General features: G+C 43.6%; 1 protein-coding gene across 1 annotated transcript; it reads right to left on the bottom strand.

Moving 5' to 3' along the window:
* Positions 1 to 987: 987 nt before the first annotated feature.
* Positions 988 to 14,350, bottom strand: GIPR (gastric inhibitory polypeptide receptor). Its single transcript, XM_058196485.1, has 13 exons — positions 14,294 to 14,350; positions 13,797 to 13,896; positions 10,524 to 10,631; positions 9,832 to 9,958; positions 8,649 to 8,759; positions 7,815 to 7,968; positions 7,152 to 7,311; positions 6,622 to 6,682; positions 5,595 to 5,664; positions 4,082 to 4,170; positions 3,358 to 3,496; positions 2,202 to 2,243; positions 988 to 1,384 (listed from the first exon to the last, which is right to left on the bottom strand). Exons 1-13 carry the CDS (start codon positions 14,348 to 14,350, stop codon positions 1,151 to 1,153), a joined length of 1,452 nt encoding a protein of 483 aa, XP_058052468.1. The 3' UTR covers positions 988 to 1,150.
* Positions 14,351 to 25,345: the final 10,995 nt, after the last annotated feature.

Here is a 25,345-nt window from a genome sequence, read left to right as displayed (position 1 = left end):
GATAGGTGAACCTAAACCTCAGATTAAGCATCTGAGCAAATTAAGCAGCATTTTCCTCTATAAACTGAAAAACCCCATTGTTCAAGCAAATATCTTTGTTAATTCTCTTTCTGGCATTGAATCTTTGGTTGACATTAAAACTAAGCCCTTTTAAGTAACTATAAATGTAACTTGATTGGGTAAAGGTTCCAAGACACTTGTAATAATTGATAAATTTTAGAGCAATGGACTTCAGCTCTCAGAATTATCCAGCCATCACCTACCCCAAATCCACCCCAATCCAGGAAAAGACAGGATCTCCAATTGAGTTATGTAGGTAATAATTCCACTATGCCACAAGAACTGCAGAGACAACCATTTTTAATTCACAATAATAAATAAAATATTGCACCAGGAAGTGATTAACTTCTTATCTCTTCGTGGAGCCTGGAAATCCCAGTGAAAAATTGTCCGTTGGTTTTACAATTAATTCAAGGATTCTGTCAATATATTATAGAAATCTAATGGTTGCATTATATCTTATTTTAGCAGATTGCATCAGTTGGAGTGGGGGGAGGCACCACAGTATAAATCTGCATCAGTGGAGGTCAACAAAATAATTCCCGTAACTCCTCTTGATCTCAGCAGTTTTAATCCAGAAGGATTTTGACATTAGCAGATCCAAGATCCTCTCTAATTCAGATCTGCCCCATCCTGGATTACGATTTCAGTCTAGGGTGACAATGAGATGGGAATGTGAAATATCACAACAGGGCAGTGGAAAACCATTTCTATGCTCTTCTCCCCCCCCCCAAAAAAAATATGGACTCTGCATGAAGTCATCATGAGATTTCAAGATCGCAAAAGTTCTGACGCGTGAATTGTCTGCGGGTAAATCTTGCCTGCTTCCTTAATAACCCACCAAAAAGGCAGAGTAAAATCCACCCTCTTGTAGTTTCCAAAGTTTTCATGGGAGTCGCCTGGAGGTGACTTTTTTCTACCTGCAGGCAAGGGACAATTTTGTTCCGTTGTTCCTCCAGATGTTGACAGCTGCATCAGCTTCCTGTCTGTCTTAAGATCCCTTCATCTCTGGTAGGGCTGGCAGGTTTTTCCCACATCTGGAAGGGAGCTGGTGTCTTGAAGAGGCGTTCGCTGTGCTAATTCTCCACTTTCATCCTGATGCGGAGGTACCAGCGGGAGCTGTAGTTTGGAACGGAGCACCTGCCCCATTGTCTAAGTCACTCGGAGCAACTTTGCGTCCTACTTGGATGTAAATCTGAGCGCAGCTGGGCTTCCTGGATGGGGGTTTTTGGTTGCACCAAGAACGGCAGAGACCGAAACGGCGTCCCCATCTCTCAAGCAGGCCGATGTCCATCTGCCACTTTCTCTGGATCTCGGATTGGACCTGGAGGAAGAAGAGAGACAAAAGGTTCCCATCTGTTTTTGATCAACAGCCAACTGTTTTCATTCAAATTCCTGAAGTGATGTGGGGTTAGATTGGATGACCTTGAGGGACCGCACCCAATTCTTTGATTCCTTTTTTAAAGATATATTTTTATTTATACATTTTTCTTTAACATACCTAAGTATGTAATAAACAGTGTATTGTCTGGGTCATTTTACATATATATAATAATAATAGTAATAATAATATTCTTTATTTGTGTATAATAATATTCTTCCGACTTCTAATTTCTATTTTTATTCTCTAACCATTAGTAAAACAAATCCCAAGTTAAAAATTATTGTGTTTTCTTTCTCTTTTATCTTTAATGTTAACCTACCCATTTCTGCACAATCTAATATTTTTTTAATTATATTTTCATCTGAAGGAGTTTCCTCATTTTCCAATGTTGTGCAAATACAATTCTGGCTGCCATCAAAACATGTAGTATTAAATATACATTCCCTTTATTATATTTTTTTCTGGCAAAATACCTAACAAAAATATTTCTGGCTTTAAATCTCTATGTTGCTTTATCGTTTTCTCTAACTGTGTATGTATTTTCATCCAATATATATATATATATTTTGCCTTTGGGCAGGTCCACCACATATAATAAATAATACGAACCCGGTATCTGGTTATATTTCCAACATTTGACGGACATGTTTTTACACATCTTTGCTAAACATTCTGAGGAAGCCCCCAGCCCTCTGAGACCCCTGGGCAGCCAGGCCTCAGCCCCACATCTGCATTGGAAAGAAGGACGAATGCCTACCTCTTTATTGACAAAGCAGTAAAATGTGCTCACCAACAAACCCTGGAAATGAAGAAACAAGGGGAAAAAATGGAATTCATTTGCTTTGGCTGGTTTTAGGCAATGACAGCCCTGTTTGAGGGGGGAAAAAAATCAGGTCTTAAGCCTGGTAATTTTCTTTATCATTTTGGGTTTAATGAAGCTTGGCCGTACTAGAGATATTATTCTTATTAGAGATAATAAATTGGGTTGGTTTTTCTTTTTTTAAATATATAATATAATATAACAACAGAGTTGAAAGGGACCTTGGAGGCCTTCTAGTCCAACCCCCTGCCCAGGCAGGAAACCCTACACCATTTCAGTCAGATAATTTAGAGGGGTTTTTTTTTATTATTTTTTGTCACAACAGTATACACAAACATAGTCATAAATAAAAAAAACAAGATATCATGAAAGAAATATATGTATATATAAGTAAAAACGTGCAGCAACTATGTTAATTTGATATAATGAAGGGAACAATAGGACAGGAATGGTAGGCACTTTGTGCTCTTATACATGCCCCTTATAGTCCTCTTAGGAATGGGTCTCTATTATTATATTATTATATATTATTATAATATTCTGGAGAGCTTGCCCTTAAAAAAAAAACACCTTTAAGTTTTTCTTTTTTGCTTGCTGTAATTCGCTCAGTAACGCTATGTGAGATGGGGAGCTGTATAAATCTAATTACAGGTGGGTCTCGAGTTACGACCCTTCATTTAGTGACTGTTCAAACTTACAACGGCACTGACAAAAGTGACCTACGACCATTTTTCACACTTACGACCGTTGCAGCATCCCCCTGGTCACGGGATCAAAATTCAGAGCCGGCCAACCAGCTCATCTTTATGACGGTCACAGTATTCCAGGGACGACGCAATCCCCTTTTGCGCCCTTCGGAGAAGCGAAGCCAAAGGGGAAAGCCCGATTCACTTAACGCCCGTGTTTACTACCCGAACGACTGCAGTGTTTCACTTAACAGCTGTGGCAAGAAAGGTGATAAATGGGGGGGGGACTCATTTTATAAACGTCTTGCTTAGCGATCGAGGTTCTGGGGCTCGATGGCGGTGGTAAGTTGAGGACTACCTGCCATCAATTCAACATACCTGTGGCTGCTTCCCAAATGCTGCCTCACCTGGAAGGAGTTGAAGAAGAGCTCAAAGAAGAATTTGATGTAGCGCAGGGTGCCCAGGGCCTGCTCCTCCGTCACCAGGGCAAAAGCCACCCCATGGGTGCCCAGCAGAGGGATGAGAGTCAGAGTCGACCTGGCCAACCTGAGCGTGGAGAACGAGAGACCTTAGCATCCAGTTTGGTCTAGTGGTGAAGGCACAAGGCTAAAAATCAGGAGATGGTGAGTTCTAGTTCCACCTTAGGCATGAAAGCCGACTGGGTGACTTTGGGCCAATCACCAGGCGACGGTGAGTTCTTGTTCCGCCTTAGGCATGAAAGCTGCTTGGGTGATTTTGGGCCAATCACCAGGAGACAGTGAGTTCTAGTTCCGCCTTAGGCATGAAAGCCAGTTGGGTGCCTTTTAGCCAATCACCAGGAGACGGTGAGTTCTAGTCCCATTTTAGGCATGAAGGTCAGCTGGGTGACTTTGGGCCAATCACCAGGAGACAGTGAGTTCTAGTTCTGCCTTAGACATGAAAGCTGGCTGGGTAACTTTGAGCCAATCCCTCACTCTCTCAGCCCAACCCACCTCACAGGGTTGTTGTTGGAGGAAGAAGAGGGTTTATTAGGTATGCTTGCCACTTTGCTTTTAAAAATAATAAAAGGGAATGAATACAAACATAAATAAAAATTCTTCTGGCGTTCCCACCCCATCATGGCTCCATCTTATCCGGAAGTTAATGCCTTACCTATACTTACAATCCGTGTAATGCATTTGTTGGGCCCGAAGCTTGGAGTTTAGGACCTTAAGAACCCGGATGAAAATCACAAAGTTAACCTGGGAAACGGGATACAAAAAAATAATTCGGATATTCACAAATCCCAAATTTCGCTGCATTCATCCGGTAGAGCACTTCGACAGAATGCACCCAGATATGTTATGCACCCAGATAAAGGTTGCAAGGCATACCAAAAAATAATGCCAAAAATGCATTCTACGGACACACATCACACCTGGACTTTGGCTTTTTCTATACAAGTGTATCTTAACTTGGTAATTTTGAGATGTGTGGACTTCAATTCCCAGAATCCCTCAGCCAGCAGCTGAAAGTTTCTAAGACTGATAGATGCTGTTTTGCACGTTTTCTGACAGATGGCACAAAATATTTTGCCAAACAGCCAGGTAACGCTGAGGGGTGAGAGACCCCTGAGATTTCCTAGTAATAGTGCCTTTGGTGGCTCAGGCTGGTAAGACAGTCTGTTATAAACACAGCTGCTTGCAATTACTTGCAGGTTCAAGTCCCACCAGGCCCAAGGTTGACTCAGCCTTCCATCCTTTATAAGGTAGGTAAAATGAGGACCCAGATTGTTGGGGGCAATAAGTTGACTTTGTATATAATATACAAATGGATGAAGACTATTGCTAACATAGTGTAAGCCGCCCGGAGTCTTTGGAGAAGGGCGGGATATAAATGCAAAAAAATAAATAAATAGTGACATCCCCTCCCATTTATATTTCAGGCCCCAGAAATCTGGATGCAAATGGGAATGGAATATATGGATTTTTTTTTTTACTTGGGAGGGGCCTTAGTTCCGCATCTCCCTTTTTCCCAAGGAAAAGCATACAGGGGATGAGTCATTAGAAGCAAGAATTTAAAAGGCTCATTTCAAAACCTAGTAAAAAGCAAGAATGCAGAAAACAAAGCAATATACAGGTATAATAAATCTAGGAATTTGTTTTTAGTCCTTGCCTTCCTGTTGAGCCTACACCTGTCACCTGTCACCTGCTTATCATGCAGCATGCAGAAAGCCAGCTCAGGTTTTCTTGGCATTTTGTACCGGTGTCCTCGACATACGACTAAAACATGTCTGTTATTAAGCGAGACAGTTGTTAAGTGAGCTTTGCCCCATTTTACGACCTTTCCTGCCACCGTCGTTAAGTGAATCCCTGCAGTTATTAAGTTAGTAACACCGTTGTTAAACGAATCTGGCTTCCCCATTGACTTTGCGCATCCGAAGGTCGCAAAAGGGGAATCACAGTCATAAATAAGAGTCGGTTGCCAAGAATTTTGATCACGTAACTACGGGGAAGCCGCAACGGTTGTAAGTCCCTTTCCCCCCCCCCAGTGCTGTTGTAACTGTGAACGGTCACTAAACGAACAGTTGTAAGTCGAGGACTACCTGCATTTAAAAATCTTACAGGTCAGGATGGAACTGATCTTGCAAAGAACGCAACAGCTTTGGTGTTCCTCTGTGACTCACCAAAATGGATACCAAGATTGGACAACGGATGATCCACCAGTAACCCAAGTTGTCGTTTCTCTCCCAGCACCTAAACATTAATAACAACAACAACAACAACAACAACCCACAATTTAGGCTATTTATCAGTGGTGGGATTCAAATTTTTTTACTACCGGATCTGTGGGCGTGGCTTGGTGGGCGTGACAAGGGAAGGATACTGCAAAATCTCCATTCCCTCCCCACTCCAGGGGAAGGTTACTGCAAAATCCCCATTTCCTCCTGTTCAACTGGGACTTGGGAGGCAGAGAATAGATGGGGGCAGGGCCAGTCAGAATTTTACTACCGGTTCTCCAAACTACTCAAAATTTCTGGTACCAGTTCTCCAGAACTGGTCCGAACCTGCTGGAATCCACTCTGCTATTTATATTACAAGAATCATCTGCTTCTTTTCCAAATTTGGTATTTTTAGTAAATCTGGCAGGATTTAAAAGGAAGGAACTTCCAGGCAGCAATAAGTCTACTGAGAAATCTTTAATTTGGCAATTCAAAAGGGGCACTTTGTTCTGTGAAAACCACACACAGCGGAACTAAAAATAAAGCTCAGCTCCTTCCTCTCTCTCCTTTAGAACAATTGGTGGTTCTGGGATGTGCATTTAAGCAGATTAAATAGAGTCATTAATTAACTCGCCATAACAGTTCACTGACTCACTGTGTGAACCTGTGGATTTTTACCGTAATAAATCTACTGGGTTGAACAGGATTGGTTCCCAAATTGAAAATACAAATAGTGTTTGACTTACTAACATTGGTTTAGTGACTTTTAAGATTTGTGGACGACAATTCCCCAGATCTTAAAGTTGCCAAAACTGGACAACCCTGGTTTAAAGTATGGCTCTGTAATTTGTATGCTCCAAGTTACTTTTTTCCTGTCGATTCTGGACTGATGTATAACCCTAATCATGGATATTTATTTATATTAACCTATTTGTAGTTCGTATAATTTTTTTATAAGATGCAACAGAAAGTTTATTCCAGCTAAACTTACTCGTTGTTTTCATAGAGGTATCTCATGACCCCCCATGGGATGACAAAGAAGAGGGGTGCCCCTAGAGAGAGAGAGACAAATGTTCACAGGTCAGAATGTTCTTCCTTATATTATAATGAAATCCAGGTAGCTGCAGCTTACACCTGTCATACAGGTAGAACTATTGACTGGATCTTATTTGGGATAAGATAAGACTGTTTTTAACTCTTATCTAGGATAAGATGAGCTTTTATAACTCTTCTTCCATGAAAATACCTAAGACAGCTGTGTCCCAACTTTAAGACCTGTAAACTTCAACTCCCAGAATTCTTGGCCCATTGAGAGTCACAAGTCAAGGACTATCAATAGAAGGTTCTTATTAGCCAGGATTGTTTAACATCATGACATATTTCCATAGTTCTTTAATTGCTAATTGCCCACTGCTTCTGGGTGGGCTGGCAAATTAAACCTCAGGGTGTGAAGCCAAGTAAATAACATCAATTAAAAATTTCACTTCAGTCTCTTTTTGAAATACCAACGAACGGACTCACCCCATCCAAGGAGTAGATACGCAGGGAAATAACTTTCTTCCAAGAAGGCAATGGGTCCTAGAAGGTTGTGCAGGTAGATGCCTTCTACCAGTAGCCAAAAGTAATTCGCGCAGACGCAATACTGGGTTAGGATTTGTGCCAGCCGACAGCCAATTACAGCCTGGAGAAAGAAAGAAAGAAAGAAAGAAAGAAAGAAAGAAAGAAAGAAAGAAAGAAAGAAAGAAAGAAAGAAAGAGGGAGGGAGGGAGGGAGGGAGGGAGGGAAGGGAAGGGAAGGGAAGGAAAGGAAAGGAAAGGAAAGGAAAGGAAAGGAAAGGAAAGGAAAGGAAAGGAAAGGAAAGGAAAGGAAAGGAAAGGGGGAGGAAGGAAGGAGAGAAAGGAAGGAAAGAGGAAGGAAGGAAGGGAGGAAAGAAGGAAAAAGGGAAGTCAGGAAGGGAGGGAGGGAGGAGAGGAAGGAAGGAAGGAGAGAAGGAAGGAAGGAAGGAAAGGGAGAAAGAAAAAAAGAAGGAAAGAAAAAGAAAAGAAAAAGAAGAAAGTAAAAGAAAGAAAGAAAGACAATTGAATGCAAATCCGGAGCCCTCCAACTCCCCTTCTCCTCCCACCTTCATCCTATCCTCTGTCCCATCCGACCCCAGGATCCTCCATGGTAGGAAGGAAGAGATACCTGTTCCCTGCTTGGAAGGCCTGAGAGATCCACCTGGAGGCCCCGGGGGAAGTGAAGCCAGAGGAGAGCGTCTCGCAGAAGGATGGAGGCTGCCCGCAGCACGTAGGATAGGAACAGGTTCATGTGGAGGTAGTTGCGCAGGCATCGAAGCTTCCTGGGGGAAGAGAACACGGGGCTCACATATATTGCCATAATTTGTACCCCTCCTCTCCCCTCTCTTTCCGGTCCATCATTGAGCAACATCTCCTTGGGAGCACCAATTTCCTGCCCGCGTAGGGGGACCTTGTTCTCCTCGTCTCTTGGCTGCCATTTCAAGATTCCAGGAATGGTCTTGTCGATCGGCATCACCAGATTCATTTAGCCCTCCCCCCTCTCCATTTCTCCTCCAAAATAGCTAATACGGGTAGTCCTCAATGTACGACCATCAGAAGTTGACGTTGCTAAACGAGAGCTTTTACCAAGTGGGCTTTGCCCCATTGTATGAACTTCCTTGCCGCAGCTGTCCAGTGAATCCTGGCAGCTGTTTAAGTGAGGAACACGGTCGTTAAGCGAAGCTGGCTTTCCCCAGTGACTTGGCTTGTCAGGAGGTCGCTAAAGGGGATCGTGTCATGTGACCCCGGGATGCTGCAACCGTCATAAGTATGAGTCGGTCGACAAGCTTCTGAATTTTGATCATGTGACTGCAACGGTCATAAGCGTGTGAAAAACGGCCCCAAGTCCCTTCTTTCGGTGCTGGGATAACTTCAAACGGTCACTAAATGAACTGTTGTAAGTCAAGGGCTACCTGTACTTCAGAGCCTGGAGCGGGGCTTTTGGGATCCAGCTTTTCCATACCTGAATGCTGCCAGCAGCGTCAAAGCCACGAGGAGCGACACGAGTGAGACGGAGTATCCGACGGTGTACATCCGGCGGAATTGCTCCAGGATCCACAAATGCCTCTGGAGGAAAAGAGAAATTCAGGGGGGCTTAAATCTAAAAACAGCACCCACCCAGAAGAAGAATAGGAACGTTCGGATCCTGCTTGAGTGATGATCAAGAGAGGATTTTTCAAACCAGAATTTCCCTGCCGATGTGAGTTTGGTCTGGTAGTTAAGATGCTGGCCTGGGAACCCCAGGGATTGTGAGTTCTAGTCCCATCTTCAGCACAAAAGCTGACCTGATGACTTTGGGCCAGTCGCTAGGAGGCTGGGAGTTCTAATTCTGCCTTAGTTATGAAAGCCAGGTTGGGTGACCATGAGCCAGTCCCTCTCTCTCAGCCCACCTCACCTCACAAGGTGGTTGTTGTGGGCAAAATAGGAAGAGAAAGGAGTAGCGGTATGTAAGTCTTAAGTGCTATCGCTATTCAGTATGTTGACCACCTTGAGTTATTTATAAACAACAATAAAATATTTATTGAAATATTTACAGACCCCTCGCATCCTGGACATAAACTGTTTCAACTCCTACCCTCAAAACGACGCTATAGAGCACTGCACACCAGAACAACTAGACACAAGAACAGTTTTTTCCCGAAGGCCATCACTCTGCTAAACAAATAATTCCCTCAACACTGTCAGACTATTTACTGAATCTGCACTACTATTAATCTTCTCATCGTTCCCATCACCAATCTCTTTCCACTTATGACTGTATGACTGTAACTTTGTTGCTGGCAATCCTTATGATTTATATTGATATATTGACCATCAATTGTGTTGTAAATGTTGTACCTTGATGAAGGTATCTTTTCTTTTATGTACACTGAGAGCGTATGCACCAAGACAAACTCCTTGTATGTCCAATCACACTTGGCCAATAAAAATTCTATTCTATTCTATTCTATAAAGGCAGGATAAAAGTCAAATTAATAAATAATTATCCATGACTGCAGTCTTAGTTAAGATATACATTTTTACTGAATGTAAGGTGTCCCAAAAGTGCTTTTTCAAGAGGCAACAGGCTGGCTGGGGAATTCCGGGAGTTGAAGTCCACAGGTCTTAAAAGCTGCCAAGGTTGAGCCGTCCCTGGTTTAGTAGTTTTTACCTGGAAAGGGAGATCGTTGTTGGGTCCCACGCACTGGGAATGATCCCGCCATGGCAGTCCGGAGGCATCAACCACCCACTGCCCATCTGCGCCGCATTTCTGGAAGACAAACCCATCTTGCACTGCCAGGGAGAGAAAAAGTAGAATCCGATGGTCAGGTTAACAGCTGACTAATTTCTCCTTCTATATTTTACAGTTATATCAAGCATCACCTGGTTGCTGCCTAGCGGCCTGCCTTAGGGGTGCCTCGCCCCAACTTGAGATCCAGACAGCCTGGAGTACAACTCCCATCATCCACTGCCAGCCCAGCCAAGCATCACAATTTGCAATGTGGTTTTTTTTTTTTTTTTGGCCAGTATTGGTTTATTTCCGACAGTTGCAGTATCCTGTGGTCACGTGATCCCCATTTGCAAACTTCCCAGCAGTCAGTTGGGAGAAGAGATTCACTTAACAACCATGTGGTTCGCTTAAGGACCGTGGTAAAGCTACAAAATCGGATCCAGTCCGATGATGACTCCTGTAACGATTGCATTGCTTAGCGATCAAAATTCTGGTCCTTATTTGCGGCCATAATTGAAGGACCGCCTGCGTTCTGATATAGTCCAGCTGAAGAAATCAACACTATCTATCTACCTATTTTTCCAAGGTATAGACTGAGTCTTTCTACCTGCTTCAAACTGCACTCACCTTGCTGGTGCCAAGGAAGGTACCAGGGGCAAGGAACCCGGGCCGACGTATTAGGGAGGGCATCGTCCCAACAGGCATACATATCAAACGTACGGTTGCACACCAGGCCTGCAGCACAACAGAAGAGAGGAAGAGGGAATGAGTAGGACAAGAAATCAACAACATCACACTGAGGATGGTGAACATCCAAATGTGGCTCCCTAATCACCCCATGCCTCCAGAACCCCCATTCATCAACGTTTCTTAAGTTCAGCGTTTCTCAACCATGATAACCTGGAGATGGGTGGACTTCAACTCCCAGAATTCCTCAGCCAGAATGCTAATGAACGTGAAAATGGCTGGGTGGGGAATCCTGGGAGTTGAAGTCCACCCATCTTAAAGTTGCTATGGCTGAGAAGAACTGCTTAAGGTGCCCATCGAGAGGTACCCATTAGCGACATAATGCGAGATGCAGTATTTCTTTCCTTAACCCAGTGATTCCCAAACTGTGAGCCGCGGCTCCCCAGGGAGCCGCGCCACCGCCACAAGGGAGCCGCGAAGAAGCAGCGTCCGCTCCACACGCGGTGCCGCGAGATCCCAGACGCACAAAGCCGGACACGGCCGCAGTGACCGGGACTCGCACACCGCAACTCGGGACAACTCCAAAAGCCAAGGGACCCCCGCGCAGCCGCACCCACACCCCCCGCGGGGCAGGCCACAGCAGGCAGGAAGACGGCAGACGCCGACGACGGACCAAAGGAGAAGCGCGAGCTCCGGCCCCGCCCGCCCGCCTGAACCACAGCGCCTGCCCAGACCCGCCGCCTGACGAAGCAACGGCGCACCTCCCCTCCAGTCTGCCCGCGACGCCACTGGCCTCCCAGACCACCCGACACGCTGCCCAACACGGCCGCGGCCACCACGCTCGACGGCATCGGGAAAGAGGGGCTGCGCAGAAAATAGCAAAACCACCCCGTTAGTTCCTCCCAGGTGAGCCAGGCTGGAGGCGAGAACAGCCACCTCCTCCACAAGGCGGAGACCCGAGGGAACAAGGGGATCGCGAGGGGCCAAACTCCGAGACCGAAGCAGGGACCCCAACGCCTGGGAAAGTTCCACAGAGGCCGCTCCCATCAAAGGAGACGGCGCGTCCATCAGCAAAACATGAGTATGCCAAACACTTTGTAGAAACAGACTTTTTGATTAAACTCACATACCTATGTGATATCTTTGAAAAGTTGAATGTGTTGAATCTCTCTTTACAAGGAGGCAATATGCACATTTTAAAGTTAACAGAAAAGATTTCAGCTTTCAGAAAAAAATTCAGAAAAAAAGACAAAAATTAAAAAAAAAATCGGATGTACCTATTAAGGGAGCCGCGGAAAAAATCCGAAGTGTTATGGGAGCCGCAAACCGAAAAAGATTGGGAACCTCTGCCTTAACCCTTTTCCAGACCGCTTGCCAACCTCTAAATCAGGGGTGAAATGCTCCCGGTTTGGACCGGATCACTCGATCCGGTAGCGATGGCAGCAGGTGGTTAGGAGAACCGGTAGCAAAAATCCCCCCCCTGCCCCCTGCCCATGCCCACCCGATGCCCAGTCTCCCACTTTCCCGCTTCCTGCTTCTTTTAAAAAATGCTTTTAAAAGGTTAAAAAAGAGGCTCTGACGATCCCAGCTGAGCTGCCTGATTGTCAGAGCCTTTTTTTTACTCTTAAAAGCATTTTTTTTTACAACCTATTCGGCCGAATAGGTTGTAAAAAAATGCTTTTAAAAGAAAAAAAAAAAGATTGCGCCCCACAGCTGGTCACGCCCCCTCCACGCGCTGTTCTACTTACCCAATGCTTCCTTTTGGTGCGCACAACTTGCATTTAGTGCGTGGTATGCATTGCTCACGTGCACACGCAGCGCACATGCGCAGCCAGCGAACCGGTAGTAAACCAGTTCAGATTTCACCCCTGCTCTAAACCTTTTCAGGAATGCAGGCACTTTAAAAAATCTCAACTTAAAACACTTTGACAAAGTGGGTGGAAATACCCACATCGAGAAAAACAGAGCCAACAACAATCAACTCATCTTTAAAAGCTCCATTACGGCAGAAACGTTATTACCTGAGAGATACGTAAAAATCCCTGGTGAAAACAAATATAGCTAGATCGCAGGCTGAAGGAGGCGACACAAGTTTGTATTTGACAATGAAAAGGGTGCATTGAATTTGTGCCAAGAAAAACAGTCTCTTAGGCATGTGCATCTGGTTTATTTTGCATAACGGATTCTGTTCCACTTGTTATGGAAAAGAGCAAAACTACAACAACCTTTAAGATTTACTCACCCACACGCCCAAGTGCATTGCACCATCTTTTGGGCTGGTGAGACACTGCAAGTTTCTCCTCACACTTTTTAAAGATTACAACCGCCTCTGTTAAGGGTGAGACATTTGTCCTGGTTAAATACCAAGTCAACATTCCAAATTGTCTTTTGGAAAACCACTACAAAATTTGGCACCCGTGCAGCATACACCTAATTTGGGGTTGTTTGTGTACCCCGCTGTCAATTAGCATCTTGCAAATATACCCCAGGGCAGAAATGCTTCCTGTTGTGCTATTTACACACAGATGATAATCTCTGCCTCCTCTATCATTTCCTGAACAACGCAAGCAGCTGCAAAAAACAGAGTTCTCTTTTGCTGTGAGGACGCATCGGACAATGTTTGCAAAGTGCATTAAAAAAAATCCACCTTGCAAGATAAGCTGTTGGTTTTAAGGAGGATCCTTTGAACAGGAAGGCTGAAATTACTGCCGATGAAACTATATGGCACAGTATTTCTCGCCCTTATGGATGTTAAGATGGGTGAACTTCAGCTCCCAGAATTCCCCAGCCAGCATACAACTTTAAGATGGGTGGACTTCAACTCCCAGAGTTCCATAGGCAGCATCCAACTTTAGGATATGTGGACTTCAACTCCCAGAATTCCCTAGCCAGAATGCAACTTTAAGATGGGTGGACTTCAACTCCCAGGATTCCATGCTGGCTCAGGAATTCTGGGAGTTGAAGTCCACCCATCTTAAAGTTACCAAGGTTGAGGGAGAATGCTCTATTGCAGGGGTCTCCAACCTTGGGCCCTTTAAGACTTGTGGACTTCAACTCCCAGAATTGTGGACCACAACTCCCAGAACACTGGGAGTTGAAGTCCACAAGTCTTAAAGGGACCAAGGTTGGAGACCCCTGCTCTATTGGGAGAACCTTTGAGGTGGACATGGATTCACAAGACTGAAAAAAAAAAGCATCTACGTGTTTCTGCACCTGTTGGTTGAGGGTCTTCAGTCATCTTTCGAATGCAGGCCTCTTGGTATCCCTGCCAGGCTTCCAACATCTCTTGGACCGAAGACCCCGTGGGGTGAGCCTGCGACGTAAGAGAAGAGAGGGGTAAGTTCCCACCCCCCTCCACTTTGGAAGTTAGAAACAAAGCTGCAAATTTGGATAATTGAGTGTATTTAGAGCAGAGGTACACAGACGTTTCATGAATGTGGGGCGGGGGCTGCATTTAATTTATTTCTATCAGGTACTCTGTCCTCCTCCTCCTCTTCCTCCTCCTCTGAGTTGGAAGGGGCCTTGAAGGTCTTCTAGTCCAACCCTCTGCTCAAGCAGGACACCCTGTACCCATTTCAGACAAATGGTTGTCCAAACTCTTCTTAAAAACCTCCAGTGTTGGAGCATCCACAACTTCTGGAGGCAAGACATTCCACTGGCTAATTGTTCTAACTAATTAATTCTAATTAACAGATCCTCAAACTGCTCACCTCTATTGTCCGGTAGATCTGAATCAACAGCAAGAACAGTTCCGGGGTTGTCTGCATACCGGGGTGGGGTGGGGGCTACAGATCAGGAAGCCCCCATCTCAGGGCCCTCTTTTAATCCGGGGGTGCTTGTCTGTGATCATCAATTCTGAAACCTTATCCAGGTAGCAGCTGCCTGAGAAAGGACAAAGAGAGGTGGTCCAGAAATAACACCTCTAGTGTATCATGCAGGTAACCTTTGACTTACAACAGTTCATTTAGTGACCGCTCAAAGTTACGAAGCACTGAAAAAAGTGATTTATGACCGTTTTTCACACTCACACAACTATTGCTGCCTCCCCAGGGTCACGTGATCCAAATTTGGATGCTTGGCAATGTGTCCCTATTTAATGACGGTTGCAGTGTGTCCCCGAAAGTTGATGAGGAAGTGAGAGTCCCTTAGCCACCGGGTTACTAACTGAACGAGCGCAGGGATTCACTTAACAACGGTGGCAAGAAAAGTCGTACCATGGGGCGAAACTCACTCAGCCAACATTTCACTTAGTTCACTTAGCAACATAAATTTGGGCTCAGGGTTGCCCGTATTTTAAAAGTAAATTTGAGAAAATGCCTACCCTTGGCTTTTCACTCCCCCCAGGCTACCCTATCTTGCAAGATAGGAAAGTCTCGTTGAATTTAACAGGAGAGAAATTCTAATTTCTGGAATTAAAAGATTCCACCGTCGCTGGAGTTTTCTGTTTTTTTGTTTTCATTTGCAAGAATGAAAAGAAAGAAGGGGTGTGTATAAGTGCACCAGCGTGCCTCCCGTTCCTGTACTAATGTTTTCTTTTATTCATGTATTTATAATTATGTTTACACTTGTATCTGTCATAAAATACATGCTTTATGAAACAAATAAAATAAAATAAAATAAAATAAGAGATGATGGTTAGCTTCATACAACATAGCTTGTTTAGCCACCCACTTGGGTCGCCATTTCTCCAACATTTCAACCCAAAAAAATCCCATTTTATACCATCTGGGCTTTGCAGAATGTGTGGAGAAGGATCTATAACTCATCAACCAGATAATCCATACGGTGCCATCTGAAACACTTCCTTGGGTAAACAGAAAACGGGCTGATGTGGTTTTTGCTTTGTTCGACACCCGCTTCAGAATGACTTCTAGCGCTCCCCCCCCCCCCAAATTTTTCTCTTTTTTTTCCTACCTTGCTCGGCTCGACGAAAAGCAAATTGCCAAATGAACAGGGAAGAAAAAACAACAACGTACTTTGATAGCTGTTTGACAATCAGAGATTCAACTTCACAAGAGACCTACGGTAGTTGTGTGTATATATAGATTCATGACATTGCCAGACGAAGCAGCTACTGCTCAGCTTCCCGACAGCAATTTCACACTATCCTGCAAACATCTCAGAATAAGAGAGTTGGAAGGGACCTTGGAGGTCTTCTAGTCCAACCCCCTGGTCAAGCTGGAGACCCTACAGCATTCTGGACAAATGGCTGTCCAGTCTCTTCTTAAAAATCTAGTGTTGGAGCTCCCATAACTTCTGGTGGCAAGCTGTTCCACCGATTAATTGTCCTCACCGTCAGGAAATTTCTCCTTAGTTCTAGGTTGTTTCTCTCCTCGATTTGTTTTCATCAGTTGTCTCTTGTCTTGCCTTCTGGACAGGAGCTTTGTAGAATAGGTTGACCCCTTCCTCTGTGCGACAGCCCCTCAAATATTGGGAGACAGCTGTCGTGTCACCCTTAGTCCTTCTCTCTGTTAGAACAGACATACCCAGTTCCCGCAACTGTTCTCACAGCCTTGGGACAAACCTGTTCCCCAAAACCAATCTTGAACCAAGAGCTGGAAGGAAAATCCAGACAGGAACCAAAAAAAAAATATATCAAAGAGTCCTACCTGCAGCAGGTTTCAGGAGCTGGAAAAGCAGAGGGACTTTTACCTGTCCAAAAGGTAAATCACCCAGAGGCTTCCAGGCTGCTGTTTGGAAGCGCCAGCAGCTCCCTTGCCTTATCAAGGCTTCGAGTGGGTGGCCTGAGCCGAGTGCGAAAGTAGTCAGAAGGGGAGGGGGCTGTTTCTCACGTCATCCCCCTGGGGAGGGTGTCCGCAGGGGTGGAGGGCATCTCTCCAGAGCTCACGCCCGCTTTGGATGTCATCCAGAAAAGGGCAGGGTCTCTCGCCTCAGGTAGCAAAGCAGGAGTAGGTGGGTGATGGGGAAGGAAATGTTTTAACTTGGTTGTCGTGTCAAGAACAGGATGGAGAAGGCAAAGAAACCGTGCACTGGGGGAAAACATTGGAGGCTTGTATTTGAGAAGATGCAAATTGTTCTATGAGATTAATCCGCATCACGTTTAACAATACTAAAGTGATACCAAAGTTTGCTTGGCTTGCAAAAGTAACTTATCTGGAAAAGGGAGCTCTATGGAGCTTAGTTTATTTAAGATTTGCAGAGATTCCTTCCTTCCTTCCTTCCTTCCTTCTTTCCTTCCTTCCGAATCCAATTGGGTCAGTTGTTTGTACAATGAAAAGGTGCAGACCAAAACCTGAGACTTATAGAACTGGGCAGGGGTGAAATCCAGCAGGTTCTGACAGGTTCTGGAGAACCGGCAGTGGAAATTTTGAGTAGTTCAGAGAACCAGCAAATACTACCTCTGGCTGGCCCCAGAGTGGGGTGAGAATGGAGATTTTGCAATATCCTTCCCCCAGGAATGGGGAGGGAATGGGGATTTTGCATTATCCTTCCCCTGCCATGCCCACCAAGCCACACCCACAGAATTGGTAGTAAAAAAAATTGGATTTCACCACTGCAACTGGGTCTCCTGTTATGAGTCAAGGGGTCGGACTGGAAGACCTTCAACGTCCCTTTCAATTCTGTTATTCTGCAGCCTGTATTCTGAAAGACAAAACTTAATAAAAATGTGTAAAAAAAAATATGTAAAAAAAGAAAATTTGCAGGGGTGCCAGATGTTCCAGGAAAAGAATTAACTGGTATCTTCTAGTGACTATCGGTAGCCAGATCTCTAAAAATCAGATGCTGAAATTTTCAATCCAGAGAAAGCAATAATTAAAACAGGATATTTTCTGACGGGTCCAAACAGCTGTTAAAAGGCACCGGAATAAGGGAAATATAGATATATATGTAAGATATAAAAGCCAACAAGATAAGCAGCTACTATTAATCCAAATAAACCAACAACCATTCATAAGTTTATATCTTTATGGCTTCTTTTAATCATTTTAATCAGAGTTTGCTTGTTTTCTCTTGCTGATATTTAACGATAAACCTGCCAATGAACATTGGATTTTTCAGGAAATCGATTCCATCACCCGTATGCTCCATTGCTCCTCCAGTTCCTACTCATCAAAGAGACAGCTTCCAGATTTTCTATTAGTTTCCGAAGTGTCACCTTGCTCATATCTTTCAAAAATCTCCCGTCGCCATTATCAAAGAATTGGCTTTTGTTTGCTGAAGCCTGGATATACAATCGAGGCAAGATATTCCCTCTTCTTCTCTAAGCATTAATTAAGCTATCGAAGCCGGGAAGGGGACATTATTAACTAGCAACTGCGGTAGTGAGCAGCGTCCGTGCTTACTTGGTGTAAACTGAACTCAGTGTAAAATTATCACAGTGCTTTCCTTTCCCATTTGGTGGTAGTTTGGTCCCCAGCATTTAAGGATGTTTCCATGGCGCCTGTCCAAGGATGCCTTGATCCAGAGGTGGGTTTCAACAGGTTCTGACCAGTTCTGGAGAACCGGTAGCGGAAATTTTGAGTAGTTTTGAGAACCAGTAGTAAAAAATTCTGACTGGCCTCACCCCCATCTATTCTCTGCCTCCCAAGTCCCAGCTATTGAGGAAGAAATGGGAATTTTGCAATATTCTTCCCCTGGATTGGGGAGGGAATGGAGATTTTACAGTATCCTTCCCCTGCCACGCCCACCAAGCCACGCCCAGAGAACCGGTTGGTTTTTGCCTCTGGCCGTCCCAGTAATGAAGTTAAGACTTTGAGATTGTGGAGATGTAAGGCTGACGCTGGTCCTTGTGGAAGATCCTGATGAGGAGTTTGTCATGACCGCGAGACGGACGGCATATAAATTTAATAAATGAAGAAATAAATGGTCCCTGGGCTTGATGGTTTGCCTTCAGGTGTTTTATTGCCATTGGTGTCAGATACCTAGCTGGGTCAGAAGACGTCTGCAAGAAAACCACCAAGCTCAGAAAGCACCAAGGACCCCACAGTCCTCTCCCTTCTCTTTCTCCTTCTCTTCCTCCTTTTTATCCTTCTACTTCTCCTCCTCCTCCTTTCCCCACAACCCCACTCCCTTCTAGCACTGATGATGTTTTTATTTTTATTTTTATTTATTTTGTCACAACAATATATGTAGGTATCATACAAAAGATTATATAGTATATAAACACTTATATGAGTAAATATAAGGAGGTATAAGCATATATATATAGAGGAAGAAGAAAAGAAAAACAATAGGACAGGAACGGTAGGCACGTTTGTGCGCTTATGCACGCCCCTTATGGTCCTCTTAGGAATGGGGTGAGGTCAATAGTAGAAAGTTTTTGGTTAAAGCTTTTAGGATTATGGGAAGAGACCACAGAGTCAGGTAAAGTATTCCAAGCACTGATGATTCTGTTACAGAAGTCATATTTTCTGCAATCTAGATTAAAGCGGTTGACATTAAGTTTAAATCTATTAGTTGCTCTAGTATTTTACCTAGTATGTAATGTTACATACATTACATGTAATAGTATGTTACCTAGTCTGGTAATGAAACGCTTGCAAGAAAACCACCAAGCTCAGAGGACCCCAAGAACCCCACAGATCTCTTCCTCCTCCTCCTCCCCTTCTTCTCTTCTACTGCACAACCCCCTTCCTTCTAGCACTGATGGTGTTACCTAGTTTGGTAATGAAACGCTTGCAAGAAAACCACCAAACTCAGAGAGCACCAAGGACCCCTCATGTCAACCTGGAGCTATCAAGAGTCTCCTCTGTTGAAGAACCTTGATGCTAGGGAAAACTGACAGTTTTAATTTTAATTCAGTTTTAACATTTTAATCATCCTTGCCTCTTTTATGTGCTTCTTTTTTTTTTAGGTTTTAATGTTTTATTTGTACACTGCCCGGAGTCCCCCTGTGAGGGAAATGGGTGGTTTCAAAATTTGATCAAATCAATCAATCAAAGCAGGGGCTGAGAGAAAATATGGAGGTTTTGTGCTGTCTCAGAGAGGCAAACATACAAAGACCATCCCTGCGCTGTATCATCCTCTTGGATTTTTAGCCTTCATTTAATTGTTAATTTTAATGCTTGCTTATTAGTTTTTATGGCACTGTAAGGTGTCCCAAATCAGTTAAGCTGGTGAGATGGGAGGTATATAAATTTAATAACTAAACAAACTCAGTTGTGGACATGAAGAACTTCAAGGGACAACAAACTGGAAGTCTCCAAATGTTGGATTACAATTACTCAACTCTACTCAAAATAAAAAAAATATACTCAAAATCCCAAAATCTTCAACCAAAAACTGTCTATTATTGACCTCACCCAATTCCTAAGAGGACTATAAGTGGCGTGCATAAGAGCACAATAGTGCCTACCGTTCCTGTCCTATTGTTCCCTTCATTATATCAAATTAATATAGCTGATGCATATTTTTTTACTTATATATATCTATATTTTCTTCATGATATGTTGTTTTATTTACGACAATGTTTGTTTATACTGTTGTGACAAAATGAAATAAAAAAAAAATTGGTGGTTCTGGCACATCTCATTCTTCTTTACTGTTACAAGAATATTGATTTTTTTAAAAAATTTGGGGTGGGGGCGAGAAGGTTATTGTCTTTGTAGATAATCTGGCTTTGACTTGTCAGCAAGTACATTTAGGTTCCTTCCGATAAAGACCTAATTAAGATTCTGAATTTGCAACAGGTGTCTATCGTCTCTTGCAGGAGCACAACTCACGCAAGAGGTAAAACAATTTTAGCATTAATCCTGGTTCATCAGTCACACTAAACCAGGGGTCTCCAACCTTGACAACTTTAAGCCTGGTGGACTTTAACTCCCAGAATCCCCCAGCCAGCAAAGCTGGCTGGGGAATTCTGGGAATTGAAGTCCACCAGGCTTAAAGTTGCCAAGGTTGGAGACCCCTGCACTAAACCACAATAGGTCTGATTGGGTTCCTTCCGGTTGAGTAAAACCCAGTTCGTGTTACCCGAAACACGATTTGCAATCTGTTGACGGATCTGATTATTGCCACGCGGGCTTGGGTTTAGCCTCCAATATTTCTTTCCAACGTTATGTTCGCCGATTCTATTTGCACCGAAAACATCTTGAACCCGAAGCAAAGACATGTGCTTGGCTTTTAAACCATCGGAGCAAGCAAAGCGGTTTGTAGGAGATTTAGATAATGGGCTAGATTGCTAGCCATGGGTATTAATGCACGTTGATGCAGGTTGTTGAAGCATCTGTGCTTGGAATTTACAATTGGCACTTACCAGCATCTCTGTTTGTGGAACGCTGAAGCTTAGGAATTGCTGCCTTTAATGGTGATCTATGAGGTTGTGGGCCCCAGAGGCTCTTGAATCAACCTGATAGCTTTTGATATCTCCGGAGGATGGAGGCAAAGCCAGGGCGAAGCATCACGACTCTTCACAAGATTGGAAATCTCGCCATTATCTCATGACTCAATAAGAGACAAAGCCATCCCCCGCCCCGAATGAGCTCAGAAGGAAAGGGCAGGGGTAAAAGCCCCACACAAAGGTGAAACATCTGGTCTGAAGATGTTTCTAGTGACGCATCAAAGCGAATTGGTAACTTCCTTCTCCACACCTGCCATAAAGGGTGGGGAGAAGTGGTGGAAAAGCAGACCTACAGTGAACCGTTTCTTACCTGGGCTCTGTGACAGCCGACCAAGTGATTCTACTGTAGACTGTCAATCCAGTGGGGTGCTCTGAGATTGCTTTCTTGCAGATGTTTCATGGCCCAGCTAGGTAACATCATCAGTGGAGAGGGGGTTGTGGGGTGACAGAGAAGGAGAAGGGGAGGAGAAGGGCGAGAAGGAGGAGGGGTGAAAGGAGGAAGAGGAAGAGGACTGTGGGGGTCCGTGGTGCTCTCTGAGCTTGGGGTTGTTTTCTTGCAGACCTTTCATGACCCAACTAGGGAACATCATCAGTGTTAGTGTCAGTCCTGGAAGCCATCTTTTACTTTGGATCTTCATGGCTGCCACATTTAGTTCTGTGGGAAACTGGGAGGGGGCATTGTATGGAGTGGAGAGATATCTAGCCATAATTACCTTTTCTTTGCGAGGCAAGGACATCCTGCCTTGCACCTGGAGTGGCGTGACTGGGAAGGTGATTGATTGGACCATGTGATGGACATGTGGAAGATACTGCAGAAATTGGGAGTAGTTTGGAGTAGTTCGGCAAATACCGCTTCTGGCTGGCCCCAGAGTCAGGAAGGAATGGAGATTTTTGCAGTATCCTTCCCCTGCCATGCCCACCACGCCACACCCACAGAACTGGTAGTAAAAAAAATTTGGATTTCACCACTGGTTAAAAATCGATTAAAAAGCCATTAAAACTTTACAGCACTACACGGTTACATTAATGGTTACTTGATTAAGGTGTTGTGTACTGTTTGTTTGTCCAAGTTCATAATTCCTTGATTGGGGTCTTGTATACTGCTTGATTGACTGAGAATCTCTACAGGCTTTTTGCTTGATCGTTGATTTAGTATTAATCTTGGTGTTAATCTCTGCTTGTTAGGGTATTAATGAGTGGTGAGGAGATATTTCGGTCTTTTTGTTTCCTTGACGGCTTTTTAATTGTCTCCTTAGAATGGTATGTAGATATTGCTTATCTCTATGTGTCTGTTGATGGCTGTTTTGCCTGTGGACCAGACTTCCAGGAATTCTCTGTTTTTTGGACTTAGCTTGGTCTAGGATGCTCAAACTTTCTCAGTGGAACTGCAAAGTCTATCCACGTGTTGTACAATTAAGGCGTTTTCATCATGTCTTCTAACTCAGGGGTCTCCAACTTTGGCAACTTTAAGCCTGGAGGACTTCAACTCCCAGAATACCCCAGCCAGCAAAGGTGGCTGGGGAATTCTGGGAGTTGAAGTCCTCCAGGCTTATAGTTGCCAAGGTTGGAGACCCCTGTTCTAACTGCTAGTAGGTACTGACTAAAGTACTAACTAGTAGTCAGTACCTACTATTAGCCAACTCAGAAAGCTCAAACTGCCCAAGGAGCTGCTGATCCAGTTCTACAGAGGAATGATGGAGTCTGTCATCTGCACCTCTATAACTGACTGGTTCGGTTCTGCAACCCAACAAGAAAAACACAGACTTCAGAGGATAATTAGAACTGCAGAAAAAATAATTGCTACCAACCTGCCTTCCATTGAGGACCTGTATACTGCACGAATCAAGAAGAGGGCCGTGAAAATATTTGCAGATCCCTCGCATCCTGGACATAAACTATTTCAACTCCTACCCTCAAAACGACGCTATAGAGCACTGCACTCCAGAACAACTGGACACAAGAACAGTTTCTTCCCAAATGCCATCACTCTGCTAAACAAATAATTCCCTCAACACTGTCAGACTATTTACTGAATCTGCACTACTATTAATCGTTTCATAGTTCCCATCACCAATCTCTTTCCACTTATGACTGTATGACTATAACTTGTTGCTGGCAATCCTTATGATTTATATTGATATATTGACCATCAATTGTGTTGTAAATGTTGTACCTTGATGAAGGTATCTTTTCTTTTATGTACACTGAGAGCATCTGCACCAAGACAAATTCCTTGTGTGTCCAATCACACTTGGCCAATAAAATTCTATTCTATTCTATTCTATTCTATTCTATTCTATTCTATTCTATTCTATTCTATTCTATTCTATTCTATTCTATTCTTCTCTGAGCTCATGTAACGTGCTTAAGCCATATGCAGACTTCTTTGCTCTTTTTCTTAATGTGTTGGGTGAACTCATTCCAATCTATAAACTTTGGTTTATGGCTTAGCATCTTCAAGCTTACTCTACCATAGCTTATTTAATAAACTATAGTTAAATACCCGTGACTTCATACAAATGGCAGAGCAATTCAATGAATCCAGCCCTCTGCATTACCGTGGTGACACATATTCATCTAACTGGGGAATGACTCAGTTGCAGTTCGGTGTTCCACACAAAAACAATTATTTTGAACAAACTTTGAAAAAAGGAAATAGCCCAAGAAATGAAGCCTGAATGAGACAGACAAAATTGCACACGAAGGAGTAAATAACATGAACAAACAAGGAGTGGAATGCATTAATAAAATAGCTGGTTTTTTAAAAATGACAAAATTGCTGGTATTTTTCATGCCCTTTTACAGGCTTGGGTGTGAAATGTCAGTGTTGTGGAATAACACACAGGATCCACAGAGGGGGAGAAAAATGGGTTAGGAATACACAATGACATTTAACTGCGTGGTTCGTGATGGACCTACATTCAACAGTATTTTTCTTTCTTTGTACCATTACTCCTCAAGGATATAATTTCACACTGGAGACCTACAAAAACTATTGTATGTGTATTGTACCAGAGGTGGGTTTCAGCAGGTTCTGACCAGTTCTGGAGAACCGGTAGCGGAAATTTTGAGTAGTTCAGAGGACCGGTAGTAAAAATTCTGACTGTCTCTGCCCCATCTATTCTCTGCCTCGAATCCCAGCTGATCGGGAGGAAATGGGGATTTTGCAGTATTCTTCCCCTGGATTGGGGAGGGAATGGAGATTTTACAGTATCCTTCCCCTGCCACGCCCATCAAGCCACACCCACCAAGCCACACCCACAGAACTGGTAGTAAAAGATTTTGAAACCCAACACTGGATTGTACATATTGTCGTTTGCAACATCAACCACCATGGCTGAGCTGAAAGCCAGAACCAAGCCAACTCCAGACAAATTGGGCTCAGAATCTGTGTGAAGCCAATTTCTAGTTCAGAAAATGGCATAAACCTGTTTTAATTGCTTTGCTGTCCCAAAGTTGCTTTTTCCAATGGCAACTGGGCTTTTCCTTCTAAAGTTTCGCTTCTCACCCAAGAAGCCTCTGACTGAATGTCAGAACAGAAGAAGCTTCTTGGATGAGAAGCGAAATGTTTTCAAAGAAAAATAAAGAAAGTTCAGTTGCCTTTTTTCAAAAAGCGCCTTTGGAACAACCGTTGACCTGGATGACTGAGACGTCTCCATAGATCGCTTTGCTGCAATCTATTGATCTATTGATTGAAGTCCAACATTTTAAGAAATCCTGTGTACTATAAAAGATTAGTATTTATTTATTTTATTTATTTTTATTTTATTCAATTTTTATACCGCCCTTCTCCCGAAGGACTCAGGGCGGTGTACAGCCAAGTAAAAAATCACAGTATCAATATTAAAAGAAATTAAAACAAATATATTATAAAGTGGCCAAATTTAAAACGAATTAAAATATTAACATATAAATAACCCAATAAAATTTTAACCCAATAAAATTTTAGGCCAGTCCCGCTTGAATAAATAAGTGCGTTTTCAGCTCAGGCCAAAGGTCCGAAGATCAGGCACTTGATGTAAACCAGGGGGAAGCTCATTCCAGAGCCTGGGAGCTCCTACAGAGAAGGCCCTGCCCCTGGGGGCCGCCAGCCGACATTGTTTGGCGGACGGCACCCTGAGAAGACCCTCTCTGTGTGAGCGTACGGGTCGGTGGGAGGCATGCGGTAACAGCAGGCGGTCCCATAAGTACCCGGGTCCTAAGCCATGGAGCGCTTTAAAGGTGGTGACCAAAATCTTAAATCTTTAAATCTTAAACCTTAAAGAAAAGGTTTATAGCCCATATTTTATTCAGGAGTGGAAGGTAACATTTATAGTTCTCTGTCTTCCCTATTTATATTTATCCACCTATCCATCCATCTATAGTCTGTCTGTCTGTCTGTCTGTCTGTCTGTCTGTCTGTCTATCTATCTATCTATCTATCTATCTATCTATCTATCTATCTATCTATCTATCATCTTTCT

The sequence above is a fragment of the Ahaetulla prasina genome, chromosome 10 (genome assembly GCF_028640845.1).
Source record: "Ahaetulla prasina isolate Xishuangbanna chromosome 10, ASM2864084v1, whole genome shotgun sequence".
NCBI classification, from domain to species: Eukaryota; Metazoa; Chordata; class Lepidosauria; order Squamata; family Colubridae; genus Ahaetulla; species Ahaetulla prasina.
Note: the sequence above shows the minus strand (reverse complement) of the source record. Positions and strands in the feature narration are given on the sequence as shown.

Bases quoted from the DNA above. Each gene is read 5' to 3' on its own strand.
- GIPR (XM_058196485.1), bottom strand. From the start codon at position 14,350: ATGCAGACAACCCCGGAACTGTTCTTGCTGTTGATTCAGATCTACCGG. The intron at 4,171-5,594 runs GTGAGTCACAGA...CCCGTTTCCCAG, and splicing joins CAATCTTGGTATCCATTTTG to GTTAACTTTGTGATTTTCAT. The intron at 2,244-3,357 runs GTGAGGCAGCAT...CTTCATTTCCAG, and splicing joins TCTTCTTCAACTCCTTCCAG to GGTTTGTTGGTGAGCACATT.